Source organism: Orycteropus afer, unplaced genomic scaffold (assembly GCF_000298275.1).
Source record: "Orycteropus afer afer isolate SDZICR_OR568_19922 unplaced genomic scaffold, OryAfe1.0 scaffold00003, whole genome shotgun sequence".
In the NCBI taxonomy this organism is placed as follows: domain Eukaryota; kingdom Metazoa; phylum Chordata; class Mammalia; order Tubulidentata; family Orycteropodidae; genus Orycteropus; species Orycteropus afer.
This window is the reverse complement of record NW_006921590.1, coordinates 31,275,389-31,287,522: the sequence shown is the minus strand read 5'-3', so window position 1 is coordinate 31,287,522 and position 12,134 is coordinate 31,275,389. Positions and strand designations below refer to the sequence as shown.

Here is a 12,134-nt window from a genome sequence, read left to right as displayed (position 1 = left end):
AACATGTTACAAGGTCTCCTGTTCGTGCACAAGATCCAAAGCACGTCTACATCCACTTCCAGACACCTCCTGCCTCCTCTCCACTGCAGGTCCTCAGCTTGCTCAACTCTGCAAAAGAGAGATCCTGAGCTCCATTTTAGAAAAAGAAAAAAAAGCAAGCACAGTTATTGCCACAAGGCAGAGGACTGAATGGAGAAGTAACTAGATGGCTCTTTTGCTGTGGCTTTGAGGCTAGAAAGAAATCAGAAGGACAAAGAAAGTGTGGATAGGCTGGGTCCCCAGGGATTTGGAGTATAAGGCCATGGGGTGCTCTTTCTCCTCTCCTCTAGAGCTCTAGCATTTTCCACACCATTTCCTTAGAGCCAACTAAATGCTGTCAGATCAACTTCAACTCATGACGAACCCCTGTGTGTCACAGTAGAACTGTACTTCATAGAATTCTCAATAGCTGATTTTTCGGAAGTAGATCACCAGGCCTTTATTCTGAGGGGCCTCTGGGTAGACTCCAACCTCCAACCTTTCTGTTAGCAGACAAGCACATTAACTATTTGTACCACCCAGCGACTCTTTCCTTAGCATAGTGCTTCTAAAAAATGTGTGTGGAAGCCTTCATCTCCTCCCAGAGAGGAGGGTTGATGTATTCATCTGGCAGTGGAGGAGGTAGCCTAAAGCTGCCCGCAACAAGTCTGAAAAAGCTTTGAAGTATTAGATTTTATGCCCCTACGCTCAAAAATTGTGTGTTCCATTCCATAACTGTGTCAGTGAGGATTCTGATTGGTAAGCCACAGACACTGGCTATGGAGGACTCTGCAGAAAAGAAGGGGTTAGGGGCCTCTGAGTGGTTGAAAGGGCTGGAGAGTCAGGCTGGAGGCTGAGCATCCAGCACTAGTGGCTTAAAATGCCATAAAGCTTGTCGGGTGAGGAAACCTCCGCTGCCACCAAGAAGTACTATGTGCTCCTTCCATGCCAGGAACTTGATTTTATTGCAGCTGCTATCACTGCCAGAATGTATGCCGGTTTCATGCCAGGAACTCCACTTTGCAGCCACCACTTCCACCCGCCGCCAGAGAGAGAGCTTCCATTCCTTTCCCCGTTGCATCACCGGATCCCAAGGCCGAGTCAGGCACAGGTGCATCCAGGCCACACATGCACATGCTGCAGTTGCAGGGGTGGCTGGGAAAGCAGGGAGCTATCATTTTCAGTTCCCTTCAGCATAGGCAGTCTTTGTACCTCCATCTCCATCAAAACTATAAAAGTGGAGAATTCACCACATCCAGAAATAGCTAGGCAACATGAATGACAAATCTCTTCTAAAATAATGTTTCCATACTTATGTGGTAGAGATATGGGAGTAGAAAATGGGCATTTGTATTGAGAAAAAGGAACTCTGGTGGCACAGTGGTTAAATCATTTGACTACTAACCCAAAAGGCTGGCAGATTGACCCAGTCAGCCACTCTGCAGGAGAAAGATGAGGCAGTCTGCTTCCCTAAAGGTGTACAGCCTTGAAAACTCTATGGGGCAGTTCTACTCTGTCCTAAAAGATCACTATGAGTTGAAATAGACTCAATGGCAATATATATATATATATATATATTTTTTTTGTCTGGCATTAACAAAATTCTCTCCAGATGATCTTGTCAACTAACCTCTCCCCATGAAAACTACTGTTTTGACATAATTTTTTTAAATTTGAGAGTTACCTTCATTCCCCAAGTGCATCTCATTCATAAGGCAGCCTCTTTCAGATCCTGAGAGGACCAAGCTCCACCAGCCCTACTTTAATCCAGATAACACTGCACTGGTACATCTCTTGCTATGCCACAGAGCATCTCATGCCAGTCCTTGCTATTTCACAGGACTCCAAGGTGTCGGAAACGGAATCCGGAAGTGGCAGAAAATAGAAGCAAATGACCTTCCTGGTAAATTCTCTTTATTTCATTTTCAACATCTGGAATTCAATACATTGAAAAATGACTGGAAGGATTGGGTTTCAGTTGTTCATTCATTTGAAGACTGGCCTGTAGACATCTAATCACTCAGATCATGACTGTTCATGACTCAGCCAGGCCTCTAGGACCATTGTGACCCTGGAAAGTTTTGTCTGGCATCGAGACCCTCATACCACCCTGCAGACTCCTGGAGGCTGTGGGTGGGGAGTGATACCATAACCTTGAGCACCCATTTGTGTGCTGAGCTACGGGGATCTATAGATAAGTCATCTTGAGGATGACTCCTACCTATGCATAGGAAAGGGAACACAGACAAGCTATTCCCCTCCAGGGCACTGAAACTCTACTGCAGTGAGTGATGTGACACTTACATCACTCCACAAGGGCAGGGGCTCCTGACTGTCTTGTGCTATGGAGGCAAGATCCTCCATAACCAGTGTCTGTGGCTTTGTGGCCAGGGAAGGGCTTGGCACCGTTTGGGATGGTAGGTTTGAGTGTGTTCTCATGGAGGATAGGGATGTTCATGTTCATGTTTATGCCATGAAGAATGTCCATCTTTTGAATTTTTTTCAGAATAGACAGGACAGTGGCCTGGGGAGATGCCAATCCGTGGCTCCCTGCTGGTCTGGATCCCTGAATACAGTAAGGTCTGAGTGAAGTTAGCTTCCAAAGCCTTCTCTTACTGATGCCAGGCATTTGTCACCCTGCAGGCCCAGCATCTCAGGGAATGCAATGGATGGGCTAACTATAATGGCCTTATTCTGTGCCCTTCAACCATTTGTCAGCCTATTCTGCAGGGACAAACAGTGAGCCTATATTGTGGGCATGTGAGAATTCTAAGACCTCCACTCTAGAGCCCCAATAGAGAGCTCTGTCAGACCCTGACTGTGTGAACCCCAGATCAGAGGACTTGTTCATCAAATGCCAGGCTGAAGGAATGACCCCTATGACCCTATACAAATGGGGAAACTGAGGCTTGGTTGGATATTCTGTTGAGTGATTAAACAGGACCAAACAGCTATGCTCAGCTATCCTTCTAACAGTAATGAAAGGGCAGTATGATGTTTCCAAAGTAAATCCATTCATTCCCTCAACAAATATCTCTAGTACTTACTCTGTGCCAGGTACAGTTGTAATTGTTGGGAACAAAACAATGCACAAGACAGTCAGGAGCCCCTGCCCTTGTGGAGTGACTTAAGTGTAACATTATTCACTGCAGTAGAGTTTCAGTGCCCGGAGGGGAATAGCTTGCCTATGTTCCCTTTCCTATGCACAGGCAGGAGTCATCCTCAAGATACACACCCCTACTGGGGAACTATCCTCTGTGGCATGGCTGATGGGCATGTATGGATGCAATGGCTTCCTTAGCCTTACAACCAGAGTACGTTGAATGGGACACTTGCCAACTTTGGCTTTACTGAAGCAGACACCAAATTTAGAGAAACTGTGCTATGGGTATCTGAGAATTATAGTAAGAATCAGATCTCCAGAGATCTGTCAGTCACTGAAATACATAGCAGCCCATGCAGAGCATCCATGCCAGGCCAGTGTGTGCATGGACAAGTGGGTGAGTGAGCCACAGATGGGTGCAAGAGAACGGCACCCCCACTTGTCACAGCTCTCCCCTACCTTGCCAGAGTTGTCTCAGAGTAGTCTTATGGCTTCTTGGACTTGTGATTACCTCAGAAGAGACTGACATATACTGAATTCATCCTGTTTTTCTTACCTTCAGGGTTCCTGGGTTTGGGGAAAGGTTAGGAAAAAAAAATACAACAAAACACAAAGTGACACAGTAATAATGACAAGACTATTACAAGACTCTTTTAAAAAATGTGAAGTGGGACTTAGTAGATGTGTCATCTGACAAAGAGGATGATTAAAGTAGTTCTTGCAAAACCACCCTAAGAACTGAGAGTTTTGGGGAAAATGCAGGGCTGGAGAAAGGCTGTACAGAGGCCCCAAGCCTGGAAAAGAAGACGGTTCCATCATTTCACCCATCTATGCAAGTTAAAGTAAATGTCCATTTATTTTTTAAATGGCACACTTGAATGCATGCAGAAATTGAAACAGCTTCTTTCAGTGTTTTCTGATGGCAAGATTCTGGGTGCAGGTATTGAAGCTGACCTTTTCTTCTTGGACCTGCCTTGCTGGTGCCAAAGGCACCCAGCCCTGGTCACCAAAGGGCCGCCCAGCTCTGGTCACTGATGACTTCATCTGACAAGGACGCCACTAAAAGTATATGTGGTGCAGTGTGCACAAACGTGGCTGGAGCATGCGGTTGATCCCAAAGGGCACATTTTCTCCTCTTGCCGCCCTGTACACTCCTTGGGCTGGGATGTTAGCAGGGGCTGGACGGGCAGGGGAGCCTGGAACGGTCCAAACTTTTCTCAACAGCAGGTGTTTGGGCTCCACCACCCTCAACAGCTTGCCCAGCAACGGGCTTCCCCGATTGTGATTGGCTGCTTTCCTTGGGTCCTGGCCGAACTCTGCCTAGCAGCAAGGGACTGCTGTCCCACAGCTACAGGGAAACCAATTGTGCAGCCCTGACTATAAATACCCTGCGGTAGCTGTGCCAGCCAATCACCTTCCTTGAGGATTCCCTTCTCAGATCCTGTTTCCAAGGGAAGATACAGCCAGCTGTGCCCACAGGAGGCAGCTTCCCTGTCCTCGCCTGAGTCTGACCTGGGGCTGTGGCCCAGGACCAAATCACCATAGGTTGGCACACACAGTGGACCTGGCCTTTGGCCAACCAGCCATGGTCTGGGGGCTCAGGGGCCTGGCTAGACCTGCTCACTGGGGAAAGCTGAAGCAGCCAGGCTCCTCCAGGGAGTAAGACCCTGCCAGGGGGATCCCAAATCTAGTCCGGCTCAGTGCCCCACCTTCCACCCTTATTGGCTTATGCTTAGGCCCGGGCATGGGAAGCATTGAGTGGCAGATCCAGTTAGGTGTACAAAGGGAGACATTTGAATGGAAACCTATTCATGCTGAGACCTCCAAGGAATGCTTGTGTCTGGGCCAAACGCTACAGCCTTCCAATAGATCAGCAGGAGGCCACAGGGAGAAGACAGGCCAGGGTGGTAGTGTTGGGGGAGCCTCCTGCTACCACACTCCTGGCCCTTCCTGGTCCCTCCCCAGCCCCTCTAAGGCAGAGATTCAAGGGCAGCCTCAGTAAGAGTAGGCCCTGGTAACAGCTGTAAAAGAAGAAAGTAGGAAAGGCTGTGCTTCTCATAGGAAGGGCAGGTAAGTCTATGGGCTCCCCACTATGGCTCATGGCAGCACCAGGCACATCTGTACTGCAGTCTGACCCCATGGACTTTGCTGACAGCTCTGTGTCCCAGTGTATGGAGAGAGCTTGCACAGAATGGACATCTTGCACCTATTTGTGAAACTGAACCAAACTGCAAGTTGCCCCAACTCCTAAGCTGAAATATGTCAGGGGGCCTGGGACTCAAGTCCCAGGTCTGACCTTCCCTGGCTTATGGGCTTTTAACAACAACAACAAATAACCAGGCTCCTCTTCTGTTAAAATAGGGATAGGAAACACATACCCCCAGCCTGCTCCACAGAAAGAGTGTGAAGATCAGTGAAAGATCCCTGTGTGGAAGAGTGTTTTGGAAACTGTGCCTGAGGTCACCAGAGTCAGGGATTTCTCAGGCATCCAGCTTGCTCTGGGAGAAACCCAACCTATGCTCTTGCTGGGAGTCAAGAGGAAGGTGTGCCCCCAGGCTCCTATCATGGCCTCCACATTCATGCGTGTGAGCACAGTGCAGGTGTGCACATGGGTATATGTGTTGAGACCAGGCCTGTGGGTGTGCACAGCCTGTCTGTCTAGCAGATGCACAGTTTCCTGCTCCTGCCCAGGGAAAATTCCACTGTGTTCCCAGTGATCACTGCAGGCCTCTCTGTCTTCCTTAAATAGGACATCTGGCAGAGAAGCAGCACCCTCAGCAGACCCAGGTCATCACTTCCTATGACAACCAAGGTAAGGGATTTGCTGCCGCCAGCGACATCTCCTCCAGCAGCAGCATTTTGGGATCTGCTACCCCTGAGAGAGGCAGCCTGAGGGCAGAGCTCAGACTGTGGGAGCAGGGTTCTCTATGCCCCTATATACGCTGGAGTGAATGCCCGTTTCCCCTCAGGGGAAATACAGTGAGAGGCTGCGTGGTCTCAGAGTTTGCCCCTCACCGTGGAATCAATAAATAAAGTCCCTGAGCCACAGAACCCCCTGCTGTCATCATCCTCACCATTGTTGTCATCACTATAGCTAACGTTATTGAGTACTAGCCATGTGCCAGGCACCGTGCCAAGCCATTTCCATGCAGTATTCTCATTTAATTAAGCTTCACAACAATCCCATGTGATTGATACTATACTCATTTTACAGCGGAGAAAACTGAGGCTCCAAAAGGTTTTCATTTGTCCAAGATCACACAGTCAGCAAGAATCAGAGCCAGGACAGTCTGATGCCCACATGGCCTCCGCTGTTAACCTTCACACAGCTGCACTTGCACAGCCCCTTGGGAACCAACTTCCCCTGCTGGGACATGGTGCCCCTGCCTCCTTTCATCCTGAGTTGTTCCTTGGCTGCTTCTCTGAGGCCCAGCCTTCCCAGGCATCCACCCACTGCCATGGAGGTGAGGGGCTTCCCTTGGGAATCCTCACTTTGCCAGATGGGCTGTGGCACTACTGCAGTAGTGATGCTGTGGGGCTTGGGGAAGGCAGGCAAAGTTATCACCACTCTGACTGTGCTTGAAAACAGTTGGCCTAATCTGAGAGCCTGACAAAGTTGAATCAAGAGGACTCTACAGCCATGGCTGGAGGGGAGGCACATTAGAGACCTCCACCTGCACCACCACCTTGATTTCCTGCTCTGCCTTAAAGACTTCAAACCAAAAAAACAAACTCACTGCCATTGAGTCAATTCTAACTCACAGTGACCCCCACTGGGTTTCCAATGCAGTAAATCTTTATAGAAGTAGACTCCCTCATCTTTCTTTCACGGAGTAGATGGTAGGTTCGAACCACTGATGTTTTGGTTAGCAGCTAAGTGCCTTAACCACTACACCACCAGAGCTCCTTGCCTTAGACTAGGGGCCTGAAATCTAAGAACTTGCACAAACTCAGCATTCATGTACTAACCTATAAGAAAGTTATTTATAATTTCATCAAGGGGGTGTGAGACTCCCTGAAATAAGAGTTCTAGAGATCCTAGAGGATTCCAAACCTCTCTGGGAACTGCTTTCTGACATCTGGGCTAATTTAGCAACCCCTAGATAGGCAATGGCAGGTGGTACAGGAAAGGGCTGTAAACAAGGGTTCACCAACAAGAGGGAGTGGCTCTTTTTGCAGGCTGGTTCAGTACTCTTTAGGCCAGAATTCCTGGGAATACAGCTCCAAGGCAGGCCCCAGGGTAGCTGAGAGTGGCATGGTTGGCCCACTGACACCTGCCACCCTCCCTGAACCCCACAAGGACAAGTCCCAAGCCTTACTGCTTCTAAAATGGGCCTCCTGTGAACATGGCTATCCACAGAAATATGAGACATCTCACTGTGATGACAGTGAATTATTGTTGTATACCATCAAGTTGATTTCAACTCACAGTGACCATATAGGACAGAGTAGAACTGCCCCATAGGGTATCCAACACTGCAGCAGATCAACGGGTCTCTTTGCCCTCAGAGTTGCTGTTGTTAGGTGCCATTGAGTCAGTTCCAACTCACAGTGACCCCATGTATAACAGAAGGAAACACTGTCAGGTCCTATACCATCCACACAATTGTTGCTATGCTTGAGCTCATCGTTGCAGCCACTGCGTCAATCCATCTCATTGAGGGTCTTTCTCTTTTTTGTTGGCACTCTACATTACCAAGCATAATATCCTTCTCCAGGGACTGATCCCTCATGACAACATGAGCAAAGTATGTGAAATGAAGTCTGGCCATTCTTGCTTCTAAGGAACATTCTGGCTGTACCTCTTACAAGACAGATTTGTTCAATCTTCTGGCAGTCCATGGTATTTTTTATATTCTTTGCCAACACCACAATTCAAATGCATCAATTCTTTTTTGATCTTCCTTATTCACTGTATAGGTTTCACATCCATATGAGGCTATTGAAAACATTATGGCTTGGGTCAGGTGCACCTTTGTCTTCAAATGACATTTTTGCTCTTTTACACATTGAAGAATCTTTTGCAGCAGATTTGCCCAGTGCCATCTATCATCTGACTTCTTGACTGCTACTTCTATGAGTATTGATTGTGGATCCAAATAAAATGAAATCCCTAACAACTTCAATCTTACCTCCATTTATTGTGATGTTGCTTATTGGTCCAGTTGTGAGGATTTTTGTTTTCTTTATGTGTAGATGTAATGTGTACTACTGGCTATAGTCTTTGATCTTCCTCAGTAAGGGCTTCAAGTCATCTTTCTTCACTTTCAGCAAGCAAAGTTGTGTCATCTGCATATTTCAAGTTGTTAATGAATCTTCCTCCAATTTTGATGCTGTGTGCTTCTTCATATAGTCCAGCTTCTCAGATTATTAGCTCAGCATACAGATTGAATAAGTATGGTAGAAAGATATTCTGTGCACACCTTTCTTGATTTTAAACCATGCAGTATCCCCTTGTTCTGTTCCAACAACTGCCTCTTGGTCTATGTACAGGTTCCTCATGAGAACAATTAAGTGTTCTGGAATTCCCATTCTTTGCCATGGTATCCATAATTTGTTATGATCCATACAGTCAAATACCTTTGCATAGTCAATAAAACACAGGTAGACATCTTTCTGATATTCTTTGCTCTCAGTAAAGATCCATCTGACATCAGTAATGATGTCCTTCATTCCACATCCTCTTCTGAATCCCTGAATTCTTGAATTTCTTGTGATTCCTTGTCAATATACAGCTCCAAAAGTTTTCTAATTATCTTCAGCAAAATTTTACTTGCATGTGATATGAATGATATGGTTAGATTATTTCTGCATTCTGTTGAATCACCTTTCTTTAAAATGGGCACAGATATGGATCTCTTCCAGTCATTTGCCCAGGTAGCTGCCTTCCAAATGTCCTGGCACCTTCAGTGCTGCATCGTTTGTTGATACATCTTAGTGGGTATTCGGTCAATTCCTGGAGCCTTGTTTCTTGCTAATTCCTTCAATGTAGCTTGCAATTTTTCCTTCAATACCATCAGTTCTTGATTATATGCTACCTCCTGAAATGGTTGAATGTTGACAAACTCTTTTTGGTACAGTGACTCTGTGCATCCCTTCCATCTTCTTTCAATGCTTTCTTCTTCATTCAGTATTTTGCCCATAGAATCCTTCAGTATTACAACTCAAGGCTTGAATTTTTTTCACTTTTTTCAGCTTGAGAAATGCCAAGCATGCTCTTCCCTTTTGCTTTTCTGACTTCAGTTCTTTGCACATGTCATTACAATATTTTACTTTATCTTCTCAACCCATCCTTTGCAATCTTCTGTTCAGCTCTTTTATTTCATCATTTCTTCCATTTGTTTTAGGGCATGTTTTAGAGTTTCTTCTGGCATCCATTTGGTCTTTTCTCCCTTTCCTGTTTTTTTTTTTTTAATGACATTTTGCTTTCTTCATGTATGATGTTCTTAATGTATGATCTTCATGTATGAGGTTCTCAGACATGCTGGGTGGGGTTAAACTGCTGTTGTCCCAGTTATCAGCTAAGTGCTTAACCATTGTGCCCCCAGGATCCTTGAGAATGAATTTCAAAACCAAAACCAATTCACTGCCCTAAAGTTGGATCGTTGGAATATTTGTTGATTGGTTGTTAAATCAGTATGATTATATTGATGAACTTTTCAAAAGCTATTTTTTTAAAAGTTATATTTAATTATATTCACTATGTTGTACAACCATTACCATTAACTTTTTTTTTAATTGTTATTTTGGTGAAAATTTGCAGAACAAATTCACTTTCCATACAGCAGTTTACATACACTTTGTCTCATGACATGGAGTACAATTTACCACAATGCAACAGCTCCCCTCCCACTTCCTCCTCATAGTTACCTCTTCCCTGTGTCCATCCCTGCATACACTCCTGCCTCTTGAGCTATCTCCCTGTGCATAAACAGCCCTTCTTTCTCCCATGATTGTTCTCTCCAAAGAGTGTATCTACCTCAGGTAAGTGCTCAACTCATATGACTGTCTTTTATTTGGCTGAAAGCCATAGTTGTGGGTTCAATTCCAGACCTGAAGGGCAGCTAGGGGCCATAGTCTCAGTGGTTCCACCAGGCTGTATCAGACCAGCAAACCTGGTCCCCCCCTTTTTTTTCCAAATGGTTTAGAGTTTTGTTCCACATTGTTCTCCCTCTCTATGCAGGATCTCCTACATAGATTCCTCTCCAAGTGGTTGACAGTGGTCGCTGGGCACTATCTAGTTCTTCTGGTCTCATAGTCATATAGGCTGAGGATCGCATGGTGTACCAGTTGCTTGTTGTTGTTGTTATTTGCCATCGAGTTGGCCCTGGCTCATAGCGACCCCTCCTTGGGTTTCCGAGGCAGTATCACTACGGAAGTAGGATTGCCCAACCTTCCTTCTGAGGAGTGGCTGGTGGGTTTGAACTGCCAGCCTTCTGGTTAGCAGTCAAGTGCCTTAGGCACTATGCTACCAGAGCTCCTAGGACTAATTATTTTCATGAATATTTGGTTTTCTTCATTCTTCTTTGCTCTGGGCAAGGAGAGACCCATCGTTGCATCTAGATGGCTGCTTGCAAGCTTCTAAGATCCCAGTTGCTACTCACCAAAGTAGGAGGTGGAACAATGTTTTGTGTAGTATGTTATGCCAATTGAGCTTGATGTCCCCTGTGACTATGGTCCCGATCCCACAGGTTCAACCACCCAGTCCCTCTGGGTAGCTGGCTGTGACCAAGAAGTGACTACAACCTTGTCCCTTGTCAGCTGTACTGTACACCTGGGAATTCAGATCATAGAATATGCTTATGGTCTTGGGTACACTCCCCACTTCATAGACATACCTAATAGTTCAACCTGTCCACACATCTATCCACCCATATACCCATGTTTGCCTTCACTTTCAATGCAGTACTGTATGTGCAAAAGGGTTCATCTTTGTTGTCTGTACCTCTCATGTACCTCTCTCTGTCTTCCTCTTCCTCAATGCCACCATGTTGATCACTCACATTTGGTACATTGCCCTTCTCTTCACCCAAATCAATACTTATCTCTACCTATCTAACAGTGTTACCTCCACTCCCCTCCCACTCCTAGTAACCAACAAAGAAAATTTCCTTCCATAGATAAACCTTTCCTTGGCTTTTACAATAATGGACTAATACAATATTTGTCCTTTTGTGATTGACTTATTTCACTCAGCATAATGTCCTCCAAGTTCATCCACGTTATGCAGTGCTTTGCAGATTCTAGGTTATTCTTTAGGGTTGTGTAGTATTACATTGTGTGTATGTACCATATCCATTCCTCAGTTGATGGACACCTAGGTTCTTTCCTTCTTTTGGCTATTGTAAGTAGTGCTGCAATTAACATGGGCATGCATATGTCTGTTCTTGTCATGGCTCTCACTTCTTTAGGGTATATACCTAGTGATAGAATAGCTGGGTCAAATGGTATTTCTAATTCCAACTTTTTAAGGAATCTCCATACTGCTTTCTACAGTGGTTGTACCATTTTTCGGTCCCACCAGCGGTGTATGAGAGTCCCAATCTCTCCACATCCTCACCAGCATTTGTTATTTTCTGTCTTGTTAAACTTTGCTACTAGTGCTGAAGCAAGATGGTATCTCATTGTTGTTTTGATTTGCATCTCTCTAATAGCTGATGATTGTGAGCATTTCTTCATTTGTTTGTTGACTGCCTGAATATCCTCCTTGGTGAAGTGTCTATTCATGTCTTGTGCCCATTTTTAATTGGATTATTTGTCTTTTTGTTATTGAGGAGTTGGAGTTTTCTATAAATTTTAGAGCTAAGTCCCTTGTCAGGTATGTCATTGCCAAATATTTTTCCCAATCTGTAGGTTCTCTTTTGACTCCCTTGGAGAAGTCTTTGGAAGCACATAAACATTTAATTTTTAGAAGGTCCCGATCATCTGGTTTCTCTTCTACTGTTTGTGCATTTTGAGTTATGCTTGATAGTCTATTTATGCCTTATATTAGGGCCCCTAAATTTGACCCTAG

The 12,134-nt window shown here is 45.4% G+C and overlaps 1 protein-coding gene across 1 annotated transcript in view; it reads left to right on the top strand.

The window, feature by feature from the left end:
• KY (kyphoscoliosis peptidase) overlaps positions 1-12,134 on the top strand; it is a 67,336-nt gene that overhangs the window by 2,525 nt on the left and 52,677 nt on the right. The window contains exons 2-3 of the mRNA XM_007937093.1: positions 1,859-1,921; positions 5,871-5,933. Of these exons, the coding sequence (XP_007935284.1) occupies positions 1,859-1,921; positions 5,871-5,933 (126 nt within the window). The remainder of the gene's footprint in view (positions 1-1,858; positions 1,922-5,870; positions 5,934-12,134) is intronic.